The sequence below is a fragment of the Ostrinia furnacalis genome, unplaced genomic scaffold (genome assembly GCF_004193835.3).
Source record: "Ostrinia furnacalis isolate ACB-3 unplaced genomic scaffold, ASM419383v2 OfSCF0209, whole genome shotgun sequence".
Lineage (NCBI taxonomy): Eukaryota > Metazoa > Arthropoda > Insecta > Lepidoptera > Crambidae > Ostrinia > Ostrinia furnacalis.
This window is the reverse complement of record NW_021130448.1, coordinates 260207-288084: the sequence shown is the minus strand read 5'-3', so window position 1 is coordinate 288084 and position 27878 is coordinate 260207. Positions and strand designations below refer to the sequence as shown.

The following is a 27878-nucleotide window of genomic DNA, read 5'->3' as shown; positions in this document are numbered from 1 at the left end:
TCTTAAGTTTGTTATAGAAATAAAAACTTAACCTTATTTTTCCACAGATACCAAAACATGCCCCTCCGCGCATCCAAGGCCGTATCCATCGACAATCCAGACTACTTCACGAAGCTGGTGATCCGGCCGGTACGCCGCGACGATTCCGGCGAGTACACCGTGACAGCTGTCAACTCCAGCGGCAAAGACGTCGTCAACATCAACGTGGTTGTCACTGACAAGCCTATGAAGCCTGAGGGACCGTTACAGGTGAGTGAGAAGCAACGATCTTCTTTCCTTCTCAGCACCGGCCCACATGTCCCAACGCTATGGTGGAGTTAAAGTTACACAGAGACATGTAAAAGCCTATTTACGGAAAATAAATTACTTTTATGACTTCTAACTTTAAAAAATTATTCGTTAAAAGATCGCTATAGGTCGCGCAGCAAGAGTTAAGGCGATCAATATTAAGCAAAGTATTTGTATACGCTTGTCACTTTGACTGAAGTATTCTGACTGATTTTGTGTTTTATCAATTTTCTTTGCGCGATCTATATCATAAAATTATTTAGTCAGCTTAAAAAATCAACGAACGAAAGTGTAGGCCAAATTATCCAATTTCCTCTAGTAAGTAAGTAAAAAGGGTTGTGCTGCTGCAATGGAGACTGAATGACCTGCCGGGCTAGGAAGCGTGCCGTGATTTACTCTTATCGATAATTTTAGACATCGATAAAATGGCGCGATAACCGCTTATCGTAGCGCGCATCCCAGGCCTACTGATGATGATGATGTTACGAATTTTAATTACATATAGCCTGACCAGGAACATAAAAACCCTGTCATAGAGGCGCGTCAATTGAATTTAAAAGTGCAACACTGAGTACAGTCGTACATGTGTGAAATTAAAATAGGCTAAATTTATGTATCAGGATTCAGGATTAGGGGCTAATCTGATATTTTCATAAATTAACAAAAAAAATATTATTAAAGGTAACCTGGTTTAAATAAATTAAATGAAACCACCAATCTAGCTAGTAGGATTTATTTTATTATTCATCAATAATCAAATTCAGAACATTCAACTGCAATGTTTGCTCATTAACGCTTCAAACTCGGTACTTCTTTCCCAATTCCATAAAACACAAAACTTAGAAAGTGACAAAAAACTTTAAAATAGGTAATTGAAACAGACTACAGCTAATTTTCATAGTGGACTGTACTATACGATAAACATGTCAGTCAATTTGACAACCTTTGTCGGAAACATTAATCAATGAAAATATTGTCCGAACCCTTAGTATTTCTCTTCGACAAATACATTAACACATTGTGAACCACTTTTCTTTTACGACTATAAAAATATTTTAGCAATTTAATTCACAAAATCAATTGCACACATTTAAAATAAAGTTTGTTTACACTTTGACAACAATAGACTGACATGCAAGGTGGCATGTCAATGAAGTTTTCAGTTACTGTTGCCATTAAAAGAAATTAGTACCATTAGTTTTCCGCAACATGGCGAGGGTTTTTATGTTCCTGGTCGGGCTATACACTATATTGACTATTGCTTTTTTCTCAGATCTCGGACGTCCACAAAGAGGGTGCCACCCTCAAGTGGAAGCGGCCGAAGGACGACGGCGGCACTCCCATCGAGTACTACCAGATCGACAAGCTGGATACGGAATCTGGCTGCTGGGTGCCTTGTGCGCGCTCTGATGAGCCTAGTAAGTAAACTTCTGTCTATTTGCACTACCATTGGTCTGAGCAGTCTAAGGCTAAGTTTCACAAACTTTCTTTAACCGGTGTATTTTGTATGGATTTGACAAATTTTTGAAGTTTTTTAAAGTTATAGTAAGATGGTGCAACTCAGCCTTAATCTACGTATTTCTATCGCTGTCGCTCATGCTACTCGTAATAGCTCACTATGCGTGAAAGGGATAGATAGGTCTGAAAATGCTTTTTAAGAGGAACATAGTGATACCACTGCAACATGTCCCAATTTTGGCCAATGTTTCACAAATAAAGACTTTTATTTTGTGCATATTTGTATTTGAAAATATGGCGTTAAAGACCAACTCTTAGTGGTTAATTGCTGAGTACCCGACTATTATGTAGCGGTAGCAGGATTTTTATTTTACACTCCCTAGGGTGGCGCCACTGTAGAGTCTGGACTTTCACTTGCCAGTGGTACCACCGGTTAGGTCCTCCTATCACTCACCAGTGGCGGCAACTAGTGAATGCAAACATAGTTCTTTAGAGAGATAGTAATTAGTTTTTTTAACCCATTTTTCGAACAAATGTATGTAATAAAGTTAGTGTATTCCAAATTCTCCATGTAAAATAGAGAGTCCTGCAGTGGAGTGAATGACTTGACAATGATGACGTTTATTCACAGAGTGTGACGTGACCGGTTTAACTCCTGGCAAGGAGTATAAGTTCCGCGTGTCCGCTGTGAACTCGGAGGGAGAATCGGAGCCTCTGACTGGGGAGGAGAGCATCATAGCCAAGAATCCGTTCGACGAGCCTGGTATGTAACTGGTTACAAGTTTATGATGCATAAACTTAAGTGTGTGTTCTTTGTGAAAGAAGTTGTTTAGGCGATACTTGTAGGTGTCACTTTGAATTATTTAAAAACACTACAAGCATTTCATTTGAACATTAAGCACATGTGAAACTAATTACAAGGACACTTGAGAGCACCTCTAGAGAATAACATTCGTGATATTTTCAATATTAAAAATACTTTGCTCTGGTTTTTCCGTCGACAGCACATCAGATTACATTTTATTGTAAGAGCTGTTATACCGTTGACTCTACTCAATATACCACTGATTCCAGCTTGATGTGCCGTCCTCTTTACGATATCGATTCTTTTACAAACGTTATTTTGTCTCGGGGTGCTGGATTGTTCACACATGTATATCCCTAGTTGCAATCTCAACACACATAACTCATAGTATATATTATTTATTTTATGTAAAAAAAGATTATCCCGTTAGCCCCTCGTGGTAAGCTAAATATGCTTGTGTTATGAATGGGCTCACCACAATAGTCCAATCTTGAGTCGGCCAGTCCGACCACCGTTCGGCTATCGTGGCTTCTATATTGACACAAGCATTCTCTCACAGGTGCGCCAGGCACGCCAAGCGTGACTGACTGGGACAAAGACCACGTGGATCTCAAGTGGAGCCCGCCGCGTACCGATGGTGGCGCACCCATCACCGGATACATCGTCGAAAAGAAGGACAAGTTCGGCAACTGGGAGAAGGCTGTAGAAGTGCCCGCCGGTCAGACAACTGCTACCGTGCCCGACCTCATCGAGGGACAGACTTACGAGTTCAGGTAGGTTCAAACCAAAAGAGCAAAGCCCTCTGAGGGCTTCCCCAACAACCGGTTCTGCGCTGCCCGCATCTAGGTGCTTCCCATGACTTTCAGAGCGATCTACTAAGTGGGAGGCCAGCGAACAGTCTTCTGGCCAGTAGTCGTCGGTCTTCTGGATATAAGCCCCCATTTTCTTATCAGCTCTGCAAGCTGTCTTCAAAGGTTTTTGGTCAACCATACAGGAGAGCGTTCTTCACTAATTGCCAAGACGTGGTTTTCATTCGAAAGCCAAGCTGGAAGCTACCTTTTTTACCTTACAACTTTGCTCCATGAAATCATATCTTTTCCGAATCAAATCCAATACATATTCTATTATGCTACGGCATTTTATAACCTATTACCATCCACACAGGGTTCGCGCGGTAAACAAGGCAGGCCCGGGCGAGCCGAGCGACAGCACTCACCCCATCGTAGCCAAGCCCAGGAACTTGGCGCCGAAGATCGACAGGACCAACCTCATCGACATCAAGCTCAAGGTCGGACAGAAGTTCGGCTTCGATGTCAAGGTGAGCAAACTGGGACATACCATATTTGGACAAGAAGTTGTCACATGGACATATTATTATTAGGCACGGAATAAATATTATTATTGAAGATATAAGCTATAAGTTCGTATAAGCAATACCCGTAGTATTGCTTATACGCCCTCATTGACGCCCGCGATATGTTTGTTAGAACCAGAACTCGTAAATTTGTTTCATTAGCATTACTGCTTAGTAAAGCATCGAATGTGGCTACTGACTACCAGAAAAAATACCTTTTGAATGGTTCTGGTTAGATTTGCAATAAAAATGATGTTGAGCTGTAACAAAATGGAATACATGTTCGGAATATTAGCAATTGAAAGCTTTCAGTAATTTTGTAAATAAGCTTTTAAAAAAAAATATAGTACGGTCTTCTTATTCTTAATCAAAATGAAGCAAATTTTGGTTCAGTTTTAATGCTATTCAGCTCATTGATTTTAAATATTAACACTTTACCTATTGCAAACAATGTCACACTGTAGTAGGTTTTAATCAATAACCTCAAACTTTCCTACGACTTAATTTACGAACAACATTTTCAAATATCAGGTGACCGGTGAGCCCATGCCAGAAACAAAATGGTTCCTGGCCAAACGCGAGGTCAAGTCCGGCGGCGAGATGAAGGTTCAACACTCGGACTACAACACCAAACTGAACTGCAAAGCAGCGACGCGCGCAGACAGCGGCCGCTATACTATTACTGCTGAGAACAGCAATGGGAAGGATGTGGCTGAAGTGGAAGTTATTGTGCTTAGTGTACCTAGCCCGCCTGGAGGACCGCTCAAGGTTAGTTTTTTTCTTTTTATGGCTTGTATTTGTATGTTTGTTGTCAGTTTTCTCAAGGTACATTTCCTCTATTAACTTATGTAAGCGCCGGTAGTAGGGCAAAAAAGATAAGAAGACATGTAAAGTGCCCCTTAAAAGCTACCTTTTTTCATTATTTTTGACGTTCATAAGTGCCAAAATACTGGATTAAACTGAGTTGATTTTGTGCTTAGTCTTAAAGATTTGTTTTGTTTCTTTTTGTTTATGGGTTGTGTGAGCATAGCCAGTGTCAGTAATTCTTATTTATGTCAGTCTCACAGTGTAATGAAATCAATTGAAAACCAATTTCAAAAGTAATTCTTTACCAGTTTCTATCTAGATTCAAAATATTTTTACACTTTTGAGATAGTGACTGAGACCAACATGAAACAATTTTGTTGGAACTACNATTGTTCATGTATATCCCTAGTTGCAATCTCAACACACATAACTCATAGTATATATTATTTATTTTATGTAAAAAAAGATTATCCCGTTAGCCCCTCGTGGTAAGCTAAAAATGCTCGTGTTATGTGGGCTCACCAAAATAGTCTAATCTCGAGTCCGACCCCTTCACCGTTCGGCTATCGTGGCTTCTATATTGACACAAGCATTCTCTCACAGGTGCGCCAGGCACGCCAAGCGTGACAGACTGGGACAAAGACCACGTGGATCTCAAATGGAGCCCGCCGCGTACCGATGGTGGCGCACCCATCACTGGCTACATCGTCGAAAAGAAGGACAAGTTTGGCAACTGGGAGAAGGCTGTAGAAGTGCCCGCCGGTCAGACAACTGCTACAGTGCCCGACCTCATCGAGGGACAGACTTACGAGTTCAGGTAGGTGACCCAAAAGGGCAGAGACCACGTGGTTAAAAGCTAAGCTGCTTGCATGCTATGTGGTGGAGAAAAAGGACAAGGTCGGCAACTGGGAGAAGGCTGTGGAGGTGCCTGCCGGCCAGACAACTGCTACCGTGCCCGACCTCATCGAGGGACAGACTTACGAGTTCAGGTAGGTGACTGACTGAGACAAAAACCATATAGTTCCAAGTGGTTAGCTTACAGCTTCTTGGTAGAGAAGAAGGACAAGTTCGGCAACTGGGAGAAGGCTGTAGAAGTGCCCGCCGGTCAGACAACTGCTACAGTGCCCGACCTCATCGAGGGACAGACTTACGAGTTCAGGTAGGTAACTGAATAAGACAGAAAACCACGTGGATCACAGAATCTCAAGTGGAGCCACTCACTAGCTACATCGTGGAGAAGAAGGACAAGTTCGGCAACTGGGAGAAAGCCGTAGAGGTGCCTGCTAATCAGACAACCGCTACCGTGCCCGACCTCATCGAGGGACAGACTTACGAGTTCAGGTAGGTGACCCAAAAGGGCAGAGACCACGTGGTTACAAGTGGAACTGCTTACTAGCTACATCGTGGGGAAGAAGGACAAGTTCGGCAACTGGGAGAAGGCTGTGGAGGTGCCTGCCGGTCAGACAACTGCTACGGTGCCCGACCTCATCAGGGACAGACTTACGAGTTCAGGTAGGTGACTCAAAAAGGCAGAGACCACGTGGTTAAAAGCTAAGCTGCTTGCATGCTATGTGGTGGAGAAAAAGGACAAGGTCGACAACTGGGAGAAGGCTGTAGAAGTGCCCGCCGGTCAGACAACTGCTACAGTGCCCGACCTCATCGAGGGACAGACTTACGAGTTCAGGTAGGTAACTGAATAAGACAGAAAACCACGTGGATCACAGGATCTCAAGTGGAGCCAGTCACTGGCTACATCGTCGAAAAGAAGGACAAGTTCGGCAACTGGGAGAAGGCTGTAGAAGTGCCCGCCGGCCAGACTACTGCTACAGTGCCCGACCTCATCGAGGGACAGACTTACGAGGTCAGGTAGGTGACTGACTGAGACAAAAACTATGTGATTCCAAGTAGGTAGCTTACAGCTTCTTGGCAGAGAAGAAGGACAAGTTCGGCAACTGGGAGAAGGCTGTGGAGGTGCCTGCCGGCCAGACTACTGCTACCGTGCCCGACCTCATCGAGGGACAGACTTAAGAGCAAAGACCTCTGAGGGTTTCCGCAACGACCGGTTCAGGTAGGTAGGTGCTTCCCATGACTTTCCCAGAGCGATCTACCAAGTAGGAGGCCAGCGAACACAACGTCTTCTGGCCAGTAGTCTTCTGGATATAAGCCCCCATTTTCTTATCAGCTCTGCAAGCTGTCTTCAAAGGTTTTTGGTCAACCAAACAGAAGAGTGTTCACTAGTTGCCAAGACGTGATTTCCATTTGAAAGCCATGTTTGAAGCTACCTTTTTTACCTTACAACTTTTCTCCATGAAATCATATCTTTTCCGAATCAACCTAATAGTCATATTCTATTATGTCACGGCATTTTATAACCTATTACCATCCGCACAGGGTTCGCGCGGTAAACAAGGCAGGCCCGGGCGAGCCGAGCGACAGCACTCACCCCATCGTAGCCAAGCCCAGAAACTTGGCGCCGAAGATCGACAGGACCAACCTCATCGACATCAAGCTCAAGGTCGGACAGAAGTTCGGCTTCGACGTCAAGGTAAGCGAAGTTTGGACTACCATTTTTGGGCAGGTAACCATCACTTCATAATTTCAGCCATAGGACGTCCAATGCTGAACATAGGCACATCGCCCGGTTAGTACCGGCCTACATCCAGCGCCTTCTGCTACCTTTATGAGTTCGTAGGTCTACCTTGTGGGACTTGAATACACCAAACAATAAAAAAAATTGGGAAAAATATGCTTGAGAGACTATTACAGGACTATTCTATTTATTTCTTTAGCGTTGCCGAATGGCAATACCACCAGTTCAGAAATACATAACGGCTTGTTCTGAATAGTTGAATATAAACTATAGTTTCTTATACTAATAGACTTCGGCAGTATTAAGACAGAAAAAAATATATTGAAAGAAAAGCTCAACATTCTCAGTGATTCACTTTAGAATCATATACAGGTTTAAGCACATTACATTTCAGTTTTAATGCTATCCAGTTAATTCATTTAATGTTTAAATTACTGTCTTACGAACATTTCCTAATATACTCTTCACCAAACTCTCAGGTGACCGGTGAGCCCATGCCAGAAACAAAATGGTTCCTGGCCAAGCGCGAGGTCAAGTCCGGCGGCGAGATGAAGGTTCAACACTCGGACTACAACACCAAACTGAACTGCAAAGCGGCTACGCGAGCTGACAGCGGCCGCTATACTATTACTGCTGAAAACAGCAATGGGAAGGACGTGGCTGAAGTGGAAGTTATTGTGCTGAGCGTTCCTAGCCCGCCTGGAGGACCGCTCAAGGTACGTTTTTTTCTTTTTATGGCTTGTATTTGTATGTTTGTTGCCAGTTTTCTCAAGGTATATTTCCTCTTTTAACTTGTGTAAACGTTGTAAGTCTTAGGCGGTTATCACACTGCGCCGCGCTTTCATATAAAAAATCATGCGCGCGGACGCGTTGTCAGTGTGAAGTGCCGCGCGTGTTTTCTATACAAACTGAGGTACTTGCATACAATGAAAAATCTGTCGCCCCACGCTCCGCGGCGGAGCCCGGCGCAGTGTGATAACCGCCTTAAAAGTTCGTTTTGTTTCTTTTTGTTTATGGCGTGTGTGAGAATAGCCAATGTTTTATCTGTGTCAGTCCCACAGTCAATGTAAATCATTTGAAAACCAGTAGCAAAAATAATTGTTCTCCAGTTTATTCCTGAATTAAAATTATTTTTACACTTTTGGGATAGTGACTGACACCAACATGAAACAATTTTGTTGGAACTAAATGTTGGTTTCCCACTCTGCAACTTTAGTGTAGTATAAGGTCTACAATTTGGCCTCCAATAAAATCTTGTTGCAACTCATATAAAGGAACTTAGTTATTGTTTAGTTTTCGATAAGATTTAAGCTAATAAAATGTTAGGATATCCGTGCTGACAGCTCACACACATTTAACTCAGCTCTATATATTTCAGTCTATTAACTTCAAATGTATAAATAAAGTTCTTAAAGTATATGTATTATCTCTTAAAGGTGGAACACAGTAATGTAGATATAAAAAATAATCCATCACAAATTTCTTAAAAGTAACAACCAAGAACTGCAAGAAAATTATTCCTATCCTTATCTTTAGGAGTCAAGCACTTTAACAATCATTGTCTTCCATCTCAGGTGTCTGACGTCCACGCCCACGGAGCCAAGCTCTCTTGGAACCCGCCAGCTGACGACGGCGGCCAGCCCATCGACAAATACATTGTCGAGCGTATGGACGAGGCCACGGGACGATGGGTGACCGCGGGAGAGACTGACGGCCCGCAGACCAGCCTCGCGGTTGATGGTCTTACCCCTGGACACAAGTACAAGTTCAGGGTCCGAGCTGTTAACAGGTCAGTTATATGTTGTAGTTATAATTACTTGACTTAAGGTCCTATTTCCCCTAGATGGGGCAAAGGGCGTCCGCAACAGTCTTACATCGCGTTCGGTCATGAGCTTCGCGTTTGATGTCGCTTCAAGTCTTGCCGATCTTCTTCGCCTCGTCTGCCACAGTGCGCTGCCAAGTTTGCTTGGGGCGACCACGTTTGTGTTTTCCTTGGGGGTTCCAATCCAGAGCCTGCTTGGGGATGTGATCGGGATCCCTTCGGAGAGTGTGGCCAATCCAGTTCCACGTGCGGCGATCATGACATAAGTATAAGTTCAGGGTCCGAGCTGTTAACAGGTCAGTTGTAGATGTAGTTAAAGTTACGATAATTAGTAAAGGATGAGTCCACGGGAAGATGGGTGACCGCGGGAGAGACCGACGGCCCGCAGACCAGTCTCGCGGTAGATGGTCTCACGCCCGGACACAAGTACAAGTTCAGGGTCCGCGCTGTTAACAGGTCAGTTAAAGTTGGAATTAGTTATGTAAGTTTATTGGTACAGACGACGGCATTTCAAGCTAAACACCGCGACATCTTATGTAGGTATAATGGGAACTATTTTGTAATGAAAATGTGTAGTCTGATGCGTCGTCGACTGTTCGTTAAGTTTCAGTAATTTTCGGTACTTTAAAAATAAGCTAAAACTTTCAAGCTAAGCTAGAAATTTTATGAAATCTATTAGCGCCACTGCAGCGCTACCTTATGGCTCTAATTTGAAGGCGCCCTTAGATTAATTCAAACTTCTGAGCATAATCTGAAAGTCTTTGTAATGGGACTTTGTAACTAGAGATTGCAATCCGGATTATTCGAAATTCGAAAATATCTGAAAAATCCGGATTTTGAGGCTATAAAAAAATCCGGATTTTTACTTTGAAATCCGGTTTTTTCGAATATTTTTACCCCAAAAATTTTATCATAAAATCATAAACCAAAATATCTATTGAATGCAACATGGATGCAAAACAAGCGAAGTCATAGTCATAGTCATATATGTTTATTGCATCATGTTGGTACGAAGTTTTGATTGAACGCACCCGCACTTCGTCGTCGCACAACACTCACACCTACACTGTGCCTGCACAATGACGCGTCATGCCGCATGCGTAAGTGAATTCGCTAGTCGGCCAGTGAGTTTTATACGAGACGCTGATTCTGAAACACCATATCGCTGAGTTTTAAAGAGCAGCTAAATGCAAATATCCCTTGCAAGTGTAAGTCATCATCATCATCTCAGCCAAAGGACGTCCACTGCTGAACATAGGCCCCCCAATGTTTTCCATGTTGCCTGGTTGGTAGCGACCTGCGTCCAGCGCCTTCCTGCTACCTTTATGATGTTATCGGTCCACCTTGTGGGTGGATGTTCCACGCTGCGTTTTCCGGTACGCGGCCTCCACTCCAAATTCAAATTCAAATTATTTATTGCATGTCACTCCAGAACCTTGCTGCCCTGCCCCATCGGCAGTCAGTTCTGCGTACTATGTGCCCTGCCCATTGCCACTTCAGCTTGTATCCGTCGGGCTAGTATGTCAGCGACTTTAGTTCGTTTACGGATCTCCTCATTTCTGATTCGATCTTGTGAAGAAACACCGAGCATAGCCTTCTCCATAGCACGCTGTGCAATTTGAGCTTCTGTATAAGGCCTATAGTGAGCGGCCACGTTTCCGAACCATAAGTCATGACTGGTAACACACATTGGCTGTAGACCTTAGTCTTCAGGCACTGAGGTATTTTGGACGAAAAGATGTTGCGTCGTTTCCCAAACGCTGCCCAGCCGAGTTGGATTCGACGATTCACCTCTTTCTCGAAATTGGACCTACCCAGCTTAATCGTTTGTCCGAGGTAATGTCTACCTCGGACAAACGATTAAGCTGGGTCAACAATCTCGAGAATTGAGCTCCTAACCGAAACTGGGTAGGGCGCAATATGGGCATTGGACATAAGCTTTGTTTTCTCCATATTCATCCGCAGGCCAAGTGTAAGTAGAGATCTTCAACCTCGCCCATCAAATTCACCCAGCGGATCCGATTTGCTTACATTAATTCATCTCGAAATGTTGTTGTATGAGAATGGGGGTGATTGTGGAGGAATCCTTAAAAGAGTTCTAAACAGGTTGTTGGCTATATCGCCAACCATTTAGCTGGGTTGATGATGGATTCGGGAGGTGGCCATAGGAACTCCTAAACGAAACGGTGGAAACTCATCGAATTTGGGTTTGTTGGATTTGTCTTTTCAAGCACTTAAGTGCTAGATGATGTTCAGGGTCCTGATGATGAAGTCAGGAGGTGGCCATAGGAACTCCCAACCGAAACGGCATAAACTTATAGAGTTTGAGTTCGTTGGATTCGTCTTCCCGAGCACTTTGGTCGTAAATAATTACCAGGGCCCTGAGATTGAAANTCTGTACGTAGTACTTATTATTATTCTGTGCCCGTATTCACAAACGATACTTGTAAAAATAGTAAGACACGGGTCTTTATGCGATGTTTATTAATGAGTTACATTATGTACTCACGGCTTGACGTTTCGGCTGCGATGCTGCAGCCGTGGTCACAAGCAGACTGGCGGTTCGCGGCGTCGTCCTTATGATACTTGTAAAAGTGAAGCAGCAACGCTATGCATCAAACGCACAGCGTTGTTGGTTCGTGTGTGACCCTGTGCGTCCACGCACACTGTGAGACCTCATAGTAATGTTTGTGAATACGGGCGTAAGACTGCTTGATGCCATAAGCAAACCCACACGTGCCTGTGTATTATAGGCGGTGTTTCACAAAGAAAAACATGTCTAGATCCTCGCTAAATCAGATTTTTTAAATGACATCCGTCTGGTAATACATTTTAATGTGATTTTAAGACTTAATAATACAATTAAAAAGATCTCAGCTTATTTATTATAAACAAAATATTTACTCAGTGTTTATTTATAGCATAACGTTGTATTGCATGATAAGTATTATCCTGCTTTCGCCTCCGAGATTTATTTTACCATGTAGTACCCCTGTACGACAACCCAATCCGCACACAATATTCAGCGTAGNGTCTATGTGCTGGGCCGCCAGTCGTAAGTTCTTGATAGTGCGGCCTCGCAGGGAGTGCTCTTCGTCTTGCCCTCGTAGCACAAGTTTCACTCGTCGCGAGTCGGTACGCGTGACTCGGGCCCCCGCTATAGCTTCTATGCTCAATGGGTCTATGGGTCCTGTAGCGCCCGCGCGCTTAGCCAGGTCTTCGTCTATGAGTGTGACTGTNTATGAACACGTAAGTGATTATGGTGTAATTGTGTATGAAAGTGTTTGTTTACATCTCTGCTGGATTCTAAAAAATCAAGGTATAAATGTTGGTTTCCCACTCTGCAACTTTAGTGTAGTATAAGGTCTACAATTTGGCCTCCAATGAAATCTTGTTACTGCTCATATAAAGGAACTTAATTATTGGTTAGTTTTCGATAAGTTTTAAGCTAATAAAATGTTGGGATATCCGTGCTGACAGCTCAAACACATTTAACTCAGCTCTATACAGGGTGTTGGGTAAATGGGTATATGAGCCGACACTAGCACATGTTAACATGGGCATATAAATGGTATGGTGAAGTCAGAAATTTGATATCATCATTTTATTTTTTTAATTAATTCTCATACAAAATAAATTTTATAAAATCCGATTTGTATGAAAATTAAAATAATTAAAATGAAGATACCAATTTTCTGACTTCACTATACCATTTATATGACCATGTTAACATGGGCTAGTGTCGGCTCATATACCCCTTTACCTAACACCCTGTATATTTCAGTCTATTAACTTCAAATGTAAAAATAAAGATCTTAAAGTATATTATCTCTTAAAAGTGGAACACAGTATTGTAGATATAAAAATAATCCATCACAAATTCTTAAAACTAACAACCAAGAACTGCAAGAAAATTATTCCTATCCTCATCTTTAGGAGTCAAGCACTTTAACAATCATTGTCTTCCATCTCAGGTGTCTGACGTCCACGCCCACGGAGCCAAACTTTCCTGGAACCCGCCGGCCGACGACGGTGGCCAGCCCATCGACAAATATATCGTAGAGCGTATGGATGAGGCCACGGGACGATGGGTGACCGCGGGAGAGACCGACGGCCCGCAGACCAGCCTCGCGGTTGATGGTCTTACCCCAGGACACAAGTACAAGTTCAGGGTCCGAGCTGTTAACAGGTCAGTTATATGTTGTAGTTATAATTACTTGACTTACTTGACTTAAGGTCCTATGTCCCCTAGACGGGGCAAAGGGCGTCCGCAACAGTCTTACATCGCGTTCGGTCATGAGCTTCGCGTTTGATGTCGCTTCAAGTCTTGCCGATCTTCTTCGCCTCGTCTGCCACAGTGCGCCGCCAAGTTTGCTTGGGGCGACCACGTTTGTGTTTTCCTTGGGGGTTCCAATCCAGAGCCTGCTTGGGGATGTGATCGGGATCCCTTCGAAGAGTGTGGCCAATCCAGTTCCACTTGCGGCGATCATGACACAAGTATAAGTTCAGGGTCCGAGCTGTTAACAGGTCAGTCGTAGTTGTTGTAGTTATAGTTACGATTAGTAAAGGATGAGGCCACGGGACGATGGGTGACCGCGGGAGAGACTGACGGCCCGCAGACCAGCCTTGCGGTTGATGGTCTTACCCCAGGACACAAGTACAAGTTCAGGGTCCGAGCTGTTAACAGGTCAGTTATATGTTGTAGTTATAATTACTTGACTTAAGGTCCTATTTCCCCTAGACGGGGCAAAGGGCGTCCGCAACAGTCTTACATCGCGTTCGGTCATGAGCTTCGCGTTTGATCTCGCTTCAAGTCTTGCCGATCTTCTTCGCCTCGTCTGCCACAGTGCGCCGCCAAGTTTGCTTGGGGCGACCACTTTTGCGTTTTCCTTGGGGGTTCCAATCCAGAGCCTGCTTGGGGATGTGATCGGGATCCCTTATTGGGAGGCCACGGGACGATGGGTGACCGCGGGAGAGACCGACGGCCCGCAGACCAGTCTCGCGGTGGATGGACTCACGCCCGGACACAAGTACAAGTTCATGGCCCGAGCTGTTAACAAGTCAGTTAAAATTGGAATTAGTTATGTAAGTTTATTGGTACAGACGACGGCATTTCAAGCTAAACACCGCGACATCTTATGTAGGTATAATGGGAACTATTTTGCAATGAAAATGTGTAGCCTGAGGTGTCGTCGACTGTTCTTTAAGTTTCAGTAATTTTCGGTACGTTAAAAATAAGCTAAAACTTCAAAGCTAAGCTGGATATTTTATGAAATCTATTAGCGCCACTGCAGCGCTACCTTATGGCTCTAATTTGAAGGCGCCCTTCGATTAATTCAAACTATTGAATATAATTTGAGAGTATTTGTAATGGGACTTTGTAACATAACACGTTATAAAACTTAGTTATTTAACCAGTTTTGTGAGTATGAACGAAGTATGCTCATAATAAGATAGTTTTTAACATGATAAACAACAAAACCACATAAAATTTTTTGATATACTTTTATTTTACCCCCAGACAAGGCAAATCTGAGCCTCTCACAACTCCGCACTCCACCGAAGCGAAGAATCCATTCGACGTCGCCGGCAAGCCCGGAACGCCCAAGATCAAGGACTTCGACCGCGACTTCGTGGAGCTGGAATGGACCAGGCCAGAGAAAGATGGCGGCGCACCCATCACGGGATATGTTATCGAGAAGAAGGACAGATTCGCGCCAGACTGGGAGGAATGCGCTAAGGTTCGTATGGCTATCTACTTAGAGTCTATTTTGGTTTGATTAGATGTTAAAAAAGCCCAAGATCAAAGACTTCGACCGCGACTTCGTGGAGCTGGAATGGACCAGGCCGGAGAAAGATGGCGGCGCTCCCATTACGGGATACGTCATCGAGAAGGACAGATTTGCGCCAGACTGGGAGGAATGCGCTAAGGTTCGTATGGCTATTTATTTAGAGGCTATTTTGGAATAATTAGGTGTTAAAACAAGCCCGGAACCAGGCCTGGCTCACTCCGCGCGGTACATCCGATAATTACCTACAGCGAAGCGCCCCGCCGGCGGGTATTATATCAGTCGAGTGTCACGCGCGCGCCCGTCAGGACGCTGGCGTGCGTTGTAGTACCTAATTCTATGACCGAAGTATTATTTAAAAATGGACATAAAGAGAAAGAAATATTATTGTGCGGCGTTCGGGTGTTTAAATTCGAAAAGTAATCTACTACCGGATTTATCTTTTTTTTCGCTTCCCAAAGATGCTGAAAGGTATGTTAGCCATGTAGGTAATCAATAATTCTTAGGATAGTATAGGAACCCAACCTACCATGTCTACTGCTCAGAATGCGTTCGTTCGTTTCAGCCAAAAATAACGTCCACTGCTGGACAAAGGCCTCTCCCAAGGTTTTCCATAATCAATGCGTACTTACCTACATACGTACCTCATTACTTAGATTATTAATCTAAGCCTCATTACAAATAAGTAGATTAATTATTTTTTTACTAGACACTACTAGACAGCAACCCTAACAGCGTAAGAAGAGTTCAGAGGCACGCGATAGAAAGAGACAAAACTTGTAGGTGAATAAAATTGTAGGTACTTAGAGCTGTGCGAGCTGAATTCCACTGTATCGCGTCGTAGCAAGACTCGCATTTATTTAAATAGTCTTGCGGAGTAATCCTTCTGTACCTGTACTATTACTTATTCTGTGCCGGAACGCCCAAGATCAAAGACTTCGACCGCGACTTCGTGGAGTTGGAATGGACCAGGCCGGAGAAAGATGGCGGCGCTCCCATCACGGGATACGTCATCGAGAAGAAGGACAGATTCGCGCCAGACTGGGAGGAATGCGCTAAGGTTCTTATGGCTATTTATTTAGAGTCTATTTTGGGTTGATTTAGATGGAGGCGCGCCCATCACGACATCTTAAGGAATAATTACAAGTCTATGTCATTTGTATGCAGAGTTATTTCTAAATGGGGTAGACCACCTATCACTACTCAAGCCTCATTTCTTATATTATTAGTTTCAATTTGGTTAATAAACTACATTGGATCATTGGAAATACGACCTCCAGTGGTGACTTCAGAATGAGAGACATTGTGTGAGTAGGATAGGGCTGTTCCACCTAGTGGGCTGGTGATCTAAGGTTGCTGGTAGCTACTGAATGCAAACGGATCAAAGTCATTCGCTAGCTATCCTGATGAAAGGCTGATGGTGGTGATGGATGATCATCATCATTTCAGCCATAGGAAGTCCACTGCTGAACATAGGCCTCTCCCAATGATTTCCACAATGGCCGGTTGGTGGCGGCCTGCATCCAGCGTCTTCCTGCCTTTATGAGGTCGTCGGTCGACCTTGTGGGTGGACGTCCTACGCTGCGCTTTTCGGTACGTGGCCTCCACTCCAGAACCTTCCTGCCCCATCGGCCGTCAGTTCTGCGTACTATGTGCCCTGCCTTTTTCCACTTCAGTTTGCTAATCCTATGGATGGCAAAAAANGTACTCTAGTGTTAAACTGCTGAAAAAGATGTCTTATCTTCATTAACACTAACATAATTCATCCGGTGATGGGTTATTCTAATAAAGCCGACATTTCTCAAATCCTGACATAAAACCTGATCCTGTAAAACCTGACACGGGAACCAACGAACAGGCTTAGCAGTTGTCAATATTACGCAACATTTCTAGCATCCACTTGCTTTTCCTCTGTTCGAACCCCCTATTGGGTGAACTGGGGACCGGTTCTGGTTGTGGAAACTGGAAAGCCACTATATGCAAACGACTCAAAGTAAATCGCTCGGGCGTTCTTTTGGAGGAAACCGTTATAAAATGTAGACAAAGACATTAGCAAAGAATAGTTTATTACAGATAGTGTTGTAAATACATAGTGTTCTATTCTGCTAAAATACATTGACATGCAAATGTTTTCTCCAGTAATTCCTGAACACTGTAAAAGCAGGCAGTGGTCAGCGATTCCCTAAGCTCTCTAGTCATTACTTTTACAGGACCTTTTTTACACTTAGTATACAATAAGGAATTTTGAGTTTGAGTTGGAAACCTATCCAGCATTTCAAAAGCCTGATAATAAAGGTGATGACACATTTATTCACTCTCTTTTCCTACCCACAGGTGGAAGGCGACGTAACAACCGGCAAGGTCCCCGACCTGATCGAAGGCAATACTTACGAGTTCCGCGTGCGTGCCATCAACAAAGCCGGCCCAGGAGAGCCGAGCGACGGCACCTCGCCGCACGTGGCGCGCGCCAAGAACCTGCCGCCCAAGATCGACAGGAACTTTATGTTCGACATCAAGGTAGGTTAAACCTAGTTGGATTTCATTTAGAGTCTGTTTTGGATTGATTCGACGCTGGATGAAAGATGGCGACGCGTTCATATGTCATCGAGAAGCGTATATTCGCGCCCGATTGGGAGGAATGCGCTCAGGTGCGTTTGGTCATACATTTAGTCTATTTGTGTAGACAGGTGTTAAAATTACAGCTGGAGAAAACTGGCGCGCGCCAGGAACCTGCCGCCCAAGATCGACAGGAACTTTATGTTCGACATCAAGGTGGGTTATGAAGCTTTATACATAGGTCCAAGATAAACTTAAGATCTTACAACAAACCTTGTGGAAGGGAAACTAAACTTTGATGTTAAAATTCCTCAAAAATACTTTCAAACATCAAGGAAAGCGACAACAATGATAGTCAATCAGTAAATTGTAATAAATTGTGGTGGATTTTTAAAATAATGAAGCATCTAATTGACAAAATACTGTATTCATCACCCATTTTTAAATCTATGTAGGTAAGTCACTAAATATCATGCCGGAAAGCAGGATCATAGTATTCATCGTGACAGTATGACAGCTTAGCAGCTGGGAACCTTTCTAGCGCCCTTTTATGTGTGTGCCGAATAAACTGTTTTATTTAATTAATTATTCTCTTCCAGGTCAAAGCCGGCCAGAACTTCGAGCTGGACGTGCCAGTTGCAGGCGAGCCCACACCCACCAAGGAGTGGCAGCACGCAGACAACGTCGTCATGAACACCGACCGCGTCAAGGTCTCAGGAGACGCGCACTCGACGCGCCTACGCGTTGTGGATGCCAAGCGCGCTGACAGTGGAACATACACCCTTAAAGCTAAGAACATCAATGGTTTGGACACAGCCACCGTCAAGATCTTAGTCCTAGATGTACCGTTACCACCAGAAGGACCACTCCGCGCCGATGATATCACCAAGTCCGGATGCACACTCCGCTGGAAACCGCCCAAAGACGACGGCGGCTCCGAAATCTCACACTACGTCGTCGAGAAAATGGACCAAGAGAACATGCGCTGGATCCCAGCTGGAGAGGTCCAGGCCTGCAGCATCCGCATCGACCATCTCATCGAGGGCCACGACTACAACTTCAGAGTCCGCGCGGTTAATAAGCAGGGAGAGTCCCAGCCGCTCATCGGANGTGACTGTAGAGCCGTCATCTAATAGTGCGAATGTGTCTATATTGGCCTTGGGGCCCACCACTGTCACTGGTAGAATTTTGAGGAAACTTACGGTTGACTTTCCAGATGAGTTTGCTGCTGTCACTGTTTCACTCCGGCTGGCTGGCACTTCGAGTTTCTTGAAGTGCAGTAATGGGTGGTGGGTCCTCTCACAGCCGTCCTCTCCACACTGACGGTCTTCACACTTATGCCCCCCTCTCCTGGGGTTCAGGCAACGGAAGNTCATCGGCCACGAGCCCGTCACGGCGAAGGACCCCTACGGAACCCCAGACAAACCAGGAACGCCCGTCGTCAAGGACTGGGACAAAGACCACATGGATCTTGAATGGGTGCCGCCGAAGAAGGACGGAGGATCTCCTATCACTGGATACATCATCGAGGCCAAGAAGAGGTACGGACCTTGGGAGGTGGCGGCTACAGTGCCCGGAAACCAGACCAAGGGCACCGTCTCAGGCCTGACAGAAGGCGAGGAGTACGAATTCAGGGTCATCGCGGTCAACAAGGCCGGAAACGGCGAACCCAGCGATGCCTCCACTCCTCAAATCGCCAAGGCCAGGTTCTGCGCCCCACACTTCGACAAAACTCTGCTCGCAGACAAAACTGTCAAGGCTGGACAGAGGATCCAGTACGAGATACCCATCGAAGCTTCGCCGAAGCCGACCGTCGAGTGGCAGATCAACGGAAAGGTCGTACATCCATCGGACCGCATCGATATCCAGGTTCTCCACAACAGGGTTATTTTAGACATTCCATTCTCGGTCCGATCGGACGGAGGCGTTTACAAGTTGACCCTCAAGAACGACCTCGGAGTTTGCTCCGCTACTGCCCAAGTGACGGTGCTGGACAAGCCTTCGAGGCCCGAGAAGCCTTTGGTGGTGTCCGACGTCACCAAGGAATCGTGCTCGCTATCATGGAAGGTGCCTTTGGACGATGGTGGATCACCGATCTTGCACTACGTCATCGAGAAGATGGATCTGTCCCGCGGAACGTGGTCCGACGCTGGCATGAGTACGTTCTTATCGCACCAAGTGACGAGACTTATCCACATGAAGGAATACTTGTTCCGAGTGAGCGCTGTCAACGCGATCGGCCAATCAGAGCCGCTAGAGTTAGACAGAGCGATTGTCGCTAAAAACGAATTCGACGAACCGTCCGCTCCCGGCAAACCGGAAGCGACTGACTGGAGCAAGGATCACGTGGACTTGCAATGGACTCCGCCCAAATCGGACGGTGGAGCTCCGATTACGGGATACATCATCCAGAAGAAGGAGAAGGGAAGCCCGTACTGGGTGAACGCTGTTCACGTACCACCTAAACAGACTAAAGCTACGGTTCCGGATCTGACTGAAGGCCAAGATTACGAATTCAGGGTAATCGCCGTCAACCAGGCTGGCCAATCCGAGCCCAGTGAACCCTCAGACATCATCACAGCTAAGGACAGATTCGTGGCGCCTAAGATTCTTACGCCACTCAAAGAGATCAGAATCAAGGCTGGACTTATTTTCCACTTGGACGTCGACTTCCTTGGAGAGCCTATTCCTGAGGTCACATGGACTTGCGATGGAAGACCAGTGGTCGCAAACGAAAGGACGACAGTGACATCTGTTGGACACCATACGATTATCCACACGGTGAACTGCAAGCGGTCAGACGCTGGCAAATACAACTTGAAATTGAAGAACGATTCAGGCACTGATGAAGGCAGCTTTGAACTGATCGTTCTTGACGTACCCGGAGCACCTCAACCGCCATTCGAATACGAGGAGATTACAGCTCAATCCGTCACGTTGTCATGGAAACCACCCAAAGACAATGGTGGCAGCGAACTGACAGCGTACGTCATCGAAAAGCGTGACTTGACGCACGGAGGCGGCTGGGTACCAGCTGTTACATACATCAATCCTAAATTCAACCACGCGACTGTTCCGCGACTTACCGAGGGAACCAAATACGAATTCAGAGTGTTCGCTGAGAACTTGCAAGGACGATCCGAGCCTTTGGTCACTGACAAGCCGATCATCGCCAAGAACCAGTACACGGTACCTGGAAAACCAGGCAAGCCTGAGCTGGTGTCTGCCGACAAGGACCACATCAAGATCAGGTGGTCTTCACCCATCTCGAACGGTGGGTCGAACATTATCGGTTACGACGTCGAAAGGCGCGACAAGGCCACTGGCCGCTGGATAAAACTGAACAAGGATCCCGTTAGGAACAACGAGTATGAGGATGACAGGGTCCAGGAAGGCCACCAGTATGAATACAGGGTGTCCGCGGTCAACGCCGCCGGCCCCGGTCAACCTTCCGACGCTTCCAACGTCTTCGTGGCTAAACCTATGAAGGAGAAGCCTAAATTGTGGCTGGATCACCTCATCGGCCGCAAGATCAAGGTCCGCGCGGGCGAACCCATCAACATTAACATTCCAATCACCGGCGCTCCCACGCCGAAGATTTCGTGGACCAAGGGATCTATTCCTTTGGTACCATCACACAGGCTGTCTGCTGAGACCAAAAACGACGAAACCAAGCTCAGCATCGAGAAATCGACCAGAGATGACGCTGGAAAATACACGATCACGGCGCAGAACGAACACGGCAAAGACTCGGCCGATATCGAGGTCATCGTCGTCGACAAACCTGGAGTGCCTAAAGGACCTCTTATTTGCACTCCCGTCACCCACGACGCGATCAGTCTGACCTGGCACCCGCCTACGGACGACGGCGGCAGCGAAATCACCGGCTACGTCGTCGAAGTCGCCGAATTCGGCGTCAACGACTGGCGAACGGTCGCCGGATTCTGTCCCAAGTGCTCGTTCACTGTGAAGAACTTGACCGAAGGAAAGAAATACGTGTTCAGGGTACGCGCTGAAAACCTTTACGGAGTGTCAGATCCCTTGGAGAGCAAGCCGACGGTGGCCAAGTCACCGTTCGACCCGCCAGATGCGCCCGATACGCCCAAGATTGCTGGATACAGCTCGAACAGCTGCTCATTGGAATGGGAGCCCCCAGCGAACTGTGGCGGCAAACCCATCACTGGATACTACGTCGAAAAACGCGAACGTGGTGGCGAATGGGTCAAAGTTAACAACTACCCCACACCTAACACCTGCTACACGGTATCTGACTTACGCGAGGGCAACAAATACGAGTTCCGCGTCATCGCTGTCAACGAGGCCGGACCTGGTAAACCGAGTAAACCAACTGAACCTATCACGGCTCAAACTCAGAGACTTAAACCCAGCCCGCCAGAGGCGCCGAAACCGGACAGAGTCACCAAGGATTCTGTTACGTTATCATGGAGGCCGCCCAAGAGCGATGGCGGAGCCAAGATCAAGGGCTACATCATCCAACAGAAGGGCAAGGGTGATAAAGACTGGAAGGACGTCAACGACGTGCCTGTTCCGAGCCTCGTTCACACCATTCCCAAGCTCAAGGAAGGCGCAGAGTACCAGTTCAGGGTCATCGCCGTCAACGACGTCGGAAGATCCGACCCGAGCAAGCCTACTGCCGATATTGTCATTGCTGAACAACCTAACAAGCCTTGCATGGACCTCGGTGGAGTCAGGGACATCACCGTACGCGCTGGAGAGGACTTCTCCATCCACGTGCCGTATACTGGCTTCCCTCAACCCACTGCGTCTTGGTTCGCTGATGACAACCTGTTGGACGTCGATGGAGATTCGAGAATATTCCAGAAGATTACACCCGAATCCGCGTCGCTTGTCGTCAAGAACGCTAAGCGAACAGACGCTGGTCAATACCGTCTGCAACTGCGCAACCCGTCCGGATTCGATACGGCCACGATCAACGTCCGCGTATTGGACAGGCCAGCGAAACCAGAGAACCTTCGCGCCGACGAGTTCGAGGGTGAAGCGCTCACGCTGTACTGGAACCCAACGGAAACACAGTCGATCCGCTTTCGCTATGCTCCATCGTTCACTGTTGTTCGCACGCACAAATTTTCTACACTTGTCGGCGCTATGGTTCGGTAAACTGCACACTGGACACTTTTCGCTTCTGTTGTCGCACTTTTCGCTGTCACTCCGACTGTTGTAGGCGCGCTGCGGCCGGTTGCGTGGCGCCGCGCGCTGCTGCTGCTGCTCGGCGCCGCCGACGAGCTCGGGGTCTGCGTACTTCCCGCACGCCTCCGCCTCCCTGGTCACGAAGCGGTGAAGGCGCACGAGGTCCGGCTCCTCTGGCGGCTGGTCCCGGCTGAAGTCGAACCACCGGTACCGCAGCGACGGCGTCAGCTTCTCTGTCACTTGCTTGACCACTTCCGGATTGTACATGTACTGCGGNTGGAACCCTCCCAAAGACAACGGAGGCGGTGAGATCACCAACTACGTCGTCGAGAAACGCGAAGCGAGAACGGCCAACTGGACGAAGGTGTCAGGATATGTTACGACACCGTTCCTACGCGTGAAGAACTTGAATGTAGGCAGGGATTATGAGTTCAGGGTTATGGCTGAGAACCAGTACGGTCAGTCCGACCCGGCTCAGACAACTGAGCCTATTAAAGCCAGGCATCCATTCGACCCGCCAGGAGCGCCCGGCGCGCCTAGGGCTGTCGAAACGACAGAATCCTCCATCACGATTACCTGGACGAAGCCCCGTCATGACGGCGGCTCGCCTATCACGGGCTATGTGGTCGAAAAGAGGTTGATAACCGAAGACAAGTGGACGAAGGCGTCCCACGCTCACATTCCAGACACGACGTACAAGGTGACGGGACTGATCGAGAACCACGAGTACGAATTCCGAGTGGCGGCCATTAACGCTGCAGGCCAGGGTCCTTACTCGCAGAGTTCGGACGCTATCCGCGCGTGTAGGGCTCCCAACTCGCCGAAGATCACCAGCGACCTCAGTCTTCGGGACATCACGGTTATTGCTGGCGAGGAGATCAAGATCACCGTGCCGTTTACTGGCAACCCCAGGCCGAAGGTGAGACTCTTTAATTCTTTAATTTCTTTGAAGTGGATATCAGGGTTTATTTGATAAAATCAAGTTAACTAATTTTCAATTGTACGTTAAAGTCTTGGAGTTGTATTGGCTATACTATCCTTCTGGATATTAATAAGGTCCTTTAACTAAGCTGTTAGCTTATGTACCCTAGTTGAAGCAAATAATGATATTTGTATAGTATTTTCTGTAACTCATAACTAGTGTCACTTCTATGACTCAATCGGACTAAAATAAAATAACCTAATCGAAAACAAAATTATTTAGCACCAATAACAAGCTCATCGTCGCTTCTTCTCAACACTTGCCAAATGTTGGTCTTGGCAAAAATATTATGAAACATGTGAAGGCTCCATAAGAACAAAACTTCAAAGTTTTTTTTTCATTAGTCTTTCATTAGTATTTTATATTAGGAATTTTTGTTTTTTTACTGACTCATCGAATTGTCAACTAATCATTTTTGCTATCCAGGTGTCCTGGATGGTGAACAACGACGAGGTTTTCCCGGACAACCGCATCCGGTTCGTGACGTCCGACCTGGATACGGTGTTCGTCAACACGTCGGCCAAGCGATCCGACACCGGCTCGTACACCATACAGCTGACCAACAGCGAGGGGTCTGACAGTGCTACTTGCAGAGTGAGTATTACATTATAGTAACTTCGAACTCCTCCTATGTTCTTCTGATTATTTCGTTGCGGGTCCAATGACAGTTTAACTTTCCCCTGGGACAAACTTGACCTTCACTGGTTGGGTTTTTATTGGCGGTCAAGCTGTAGATTCTCTCAGGTGGGAAAGAGAGGTGGGAATAGTCCCGTTACATGATAACTTTAGCTGAGTTAAATGAGAAAGGACTGAATTGAAACGACGTTCTGAACTATATTCAATCCAATTTGGTTCACTTTCGGGCTTGAATCTATTATAAGTGTATAATTATTGATGAAGTTGTTTTCATTTTTATTTGCTACAAGGCAACTGCCTCGTACTGAACTTGGCTGTGAATAAGACTTCTCCCAACTTGTGGGTCTCGTAAAAGGCCACTGATTAATTTTTTATGTACGACAAGGCAGGTATTTGACCGCAAACGCACCTAAATATGCATTAGAATATTAACGAGTTAGGGAGGCCTGATAATCTATTATATAAAAGAAAGTCGTGTTAGTTACTCCACTTATAACTCAAGAACGGCTGAACTGATTTAGCTGAAAATTGTCAGGGAGGTAGTTTAGAGCCAGGAGAAGGACATAGGATACTTTTTATCCCGTTCGAAATTAAAAAAAAAGTCTGCGTATTTGTTGCCATTTAAAGGCGGAACAAAGTTCGCCGGGTGAGCTAGTAAAAAATAAGGCCTTTCTACCCGTTTGGAGTGTAGGTTAAATCCTGCATTTGCCTCTAGTAATAGATGGTGCTTCTCCAGTTGACTAAACCACCTGATATTGTCTAGTTGGAAACCACAATGGTGGTTTTGTATTTAAATAACCTTAATGATGAGGACTTTGAATATGTGTTAATGAGTGGACGTTACAAAACGCGTTATCTCATCCCCACAGGTGCTAGTAGTAGACAGGCCGTCCCCACCGGTGGGACCGCTCGAAGCCTACGACATCACTCCAGACACGTGCACATTGAGTTGGAAGCCGCCCATGGATGATGGTGGCTCCCCCATCACCAATTATGTGGTGGAGAAGATGGAGAGCAGTGGTGTAAGTAGTCGTATTATCTACTATATAAAAATAAGTCGGGTTTCCTCCCTGACGCTATAACTCCAGAACGCACGAACCGATTTCCACGGTTTTGCATTCGTTGGAAAGGTCTTGGGCTCCGTGAGGTTTATAGCAAAGAAAATTCGGGAAAAGGGGATAAAACAGGATCCACGCGTACGAAGTCGCGGGTGGCCGCTAGTAATACTATGAATATAAACTATTCTAATATTACTGCCCATTTATGTTGATGACGACATACTCGAAAGTATAAAGATGTAAAGAGATGACCCAGTGGAAGTAAATAAATTAACTTGAGTTTTAAGGTTTTCTTGCAAAAATAAAGTAAATCTTTTCATTACAACTTTTCATGTTGATTTCAAAAATTGAAACCCATAATTTTGCATCTTAGCGACATGCAAATCTGGTTCCCAGTGTTATCTATAATATAAAAATGAATCGCAAAATGTGTTGGTAAGCGCATAACTCAACAACGCCTGGACCAATTTTACCAATTCTTTTTTTTAAATGTTTGTTGAAGTCCAAGGATGGTTTTTACAGCGAGAAAAGTTTGAATAATTTCCGGGTAAACCCTAAAAAACTCGAAACTTCACCCCTAAGGGTAAAACGGGGTCACGCGTACGAAGTCGCGGGCGGCCGCTAGTTGTTAATAAAGTATACTTGAATTGGAGACAAATCGAGGCAAAAGCTCAACGAAAATGTAACTAAGTATCACAAAATTGTTGCTACTAAAAAAGTTGTGCTGCATATTACCAAAAGTATGTTTTATTTTACACAAGACGGGAATATAATTAATCGCCTTGCACTATCTCTCGATAGATTTATAGTTGGACAACACTGAACCTTCCTAGCTATGACATTGACATTATTACTTCAGATTTTTACCACTTGACGTTTCTGAATCGTTTGACAATATTATCAATGTTGTATAAATCCACAGATCTGGGTGAAGATCTCATCATTCGTCCGCAACTGCCACTACAACGTGATGGGCTTGGAACCGAACCGCAAGTACACGTTCCGCGTTCGCGCCGAGAACCAGTACGGAGTGTCCGACCCGCTGACTATGGACGACTATATCACTGCCAAGGTGTGTATGATTGATTTGGGTTAGGATTATGAACCTTATGCTGGAAAATTAGAGTTCAATATCGTGGATGATTAACAACCTCTATGCCAGAGGGCTGAGTATGAGTTCACGAGCGCTCACGAGTGCGTAAAAAAATGACATTAAATGTATGACGGAATGTACAGCGCCCCTAGCGGAAACTTTCAAGAATTAAAATTTTCATATATTTTTTGAACGCGCTCACTAAAACTCACACTCAGCCCTCAAAACTATAATTGTTGGTCTCAAGAATTTCTGGGCCAACTGTTGGCCAAAGCCCTAATAAAATTAATATTAGTTAACATTGTTTGTTCCAATAGGAACAATAGGCTTGTCGTGTGGGTGGGGGTTCTACTTTGACAGACTTCTTCTCGTGGATGTCGTAAGATGCGACTCTTCATCAAACTCAAAACTCTATTTGCCTAGGGTAAAATTAGAGATGGTCTTGTTCCTGCAAAGCAGACTAGAAATGACCTGATGATGATGATAAATAAGCATTTTACACCTAAATATAATGTCGGCATTTCAAGTCTATTTTAATATTGATCTACTTGACTGTTATCAACTTTATATTTGTCTCTAGACTGATGAATAACTCTATTCCATCTTGCAGTTCCCATTCACGATTCCCGACCCGCCGGGCGCGCCACGTGTCACCGAATGGGACGGTTCCACCGCTACCGTCGTGTGGGACAGACCGCGTTCCGACGGCGGTGCGCGTATACAGGGATACAAGATTGAGTTCCGAGACGTGCAAGACGGTGTCTGGAACAGTGCCGATTACCTTGTCAAGGACTGCAACTACCAGGTAATAAGCTAGCATAAAAAGAAAGACATTTCAAACAATACTAGACGGGAGTGAGGGAGGAATACGGCTCCGCTATTTTCCGCAATTGACACTTTATGTCAGTTTATGTCAAAGTTCGCTGAGCCAGCTAGCTGTCACTAATATGTTATAGTTCCAAAATACTGAACTGTCCTATGCATGACATGACAGTGGGGCGCCACCGTCAATACCGGATAGCTGGTTCCGATTTTTACCATGTTGGAAACCATATAGTTGAACGATGGTAGCGCCCCCCTGTCATTGTGATTGGTGGGACAGTTCAGCGTGGGTCATCTATATGTAGCGGTTGCTATACTAAATACATAACAGTAGGTCAAGAATACACGAAAAAAAAAGAAGAAAAGTGAGCTGTGACTGTTAAGGGCCGCCCTGTTGCGATTGCGATGTCCATTGCAATGGGAGTCCACTCAGCATATTGTGTCTACTACCACTAGATTACAATGCCAGAAATTGCGGGTTCGATCCCCGCACCAAAACAGTGGTAATTAGTGTACTATTAGAGGCCGGTCGATCTATTCTCATAAATAAAACACTGGATACTCATCTTATACATTATATTGCCTTATTTTAGATACAATTCATCACTTAGCACAAAAGCGCGCGGAGTCGTCTCCGCGCGTCCCTCTA

At 45.6% G+C, this 27878-nt stretch overlaps 1 protein-coding gene across 1 annotated transcript in view; it reads left to right on the top strand.

The window, feature by feature from the left end:
* The window catches only part of bent (projectin protein bent), a 113557-nt gene that overhangs the window by 29962 nt on the left and 55717 nt on the right, over positions 1–27878 (top strand). The window contains exons 37-52 of the mRNA XM_028309300.1: positions 48–249; positions 1562–1706; positions 2378–2509; positions 3111–3324; positions 3716–3869; positions 4437–4673; positions 8877–9091; positions 14646–14865; positions 17248–17430; positions 18069–18578; positions 18850–22503; positions 22916–23557; positions 24047–24214; positions 25126–25278; positions 26237–26386; positions 27018–27212. Of these exons, the coding sequence (XP_028165101.1) occupies positions 48–249; positions 1562–1706; positions 2378–2509; positions 3111–3324; positions 3716–3869; positions 4437–4673; positions 8877–9091; positions 14646–14865; positions 17248–17430; positions 18069–18578; positions 18850–22503; positions 22916–23557; positions 24047–24214; positions 25126–25278; positions 26237–26386; positions 27018–27212 (7174 nt within the window). The remainder of the gene's footprint in view (positions 1–47; positions 250–1561; positions 1707–2377; positions 2510–3110; positions 3325–3715; positions 3870–4436; positions 4674–8876; positions 9092–14645; positions 14866–17247; positions 17431–18068; positions 18579–18849; positions 22504–22915; positions 23558–24046; positions 24215–25125; positions 25279–26236; positions 26387–27017; positions 27213–27878) is intronic.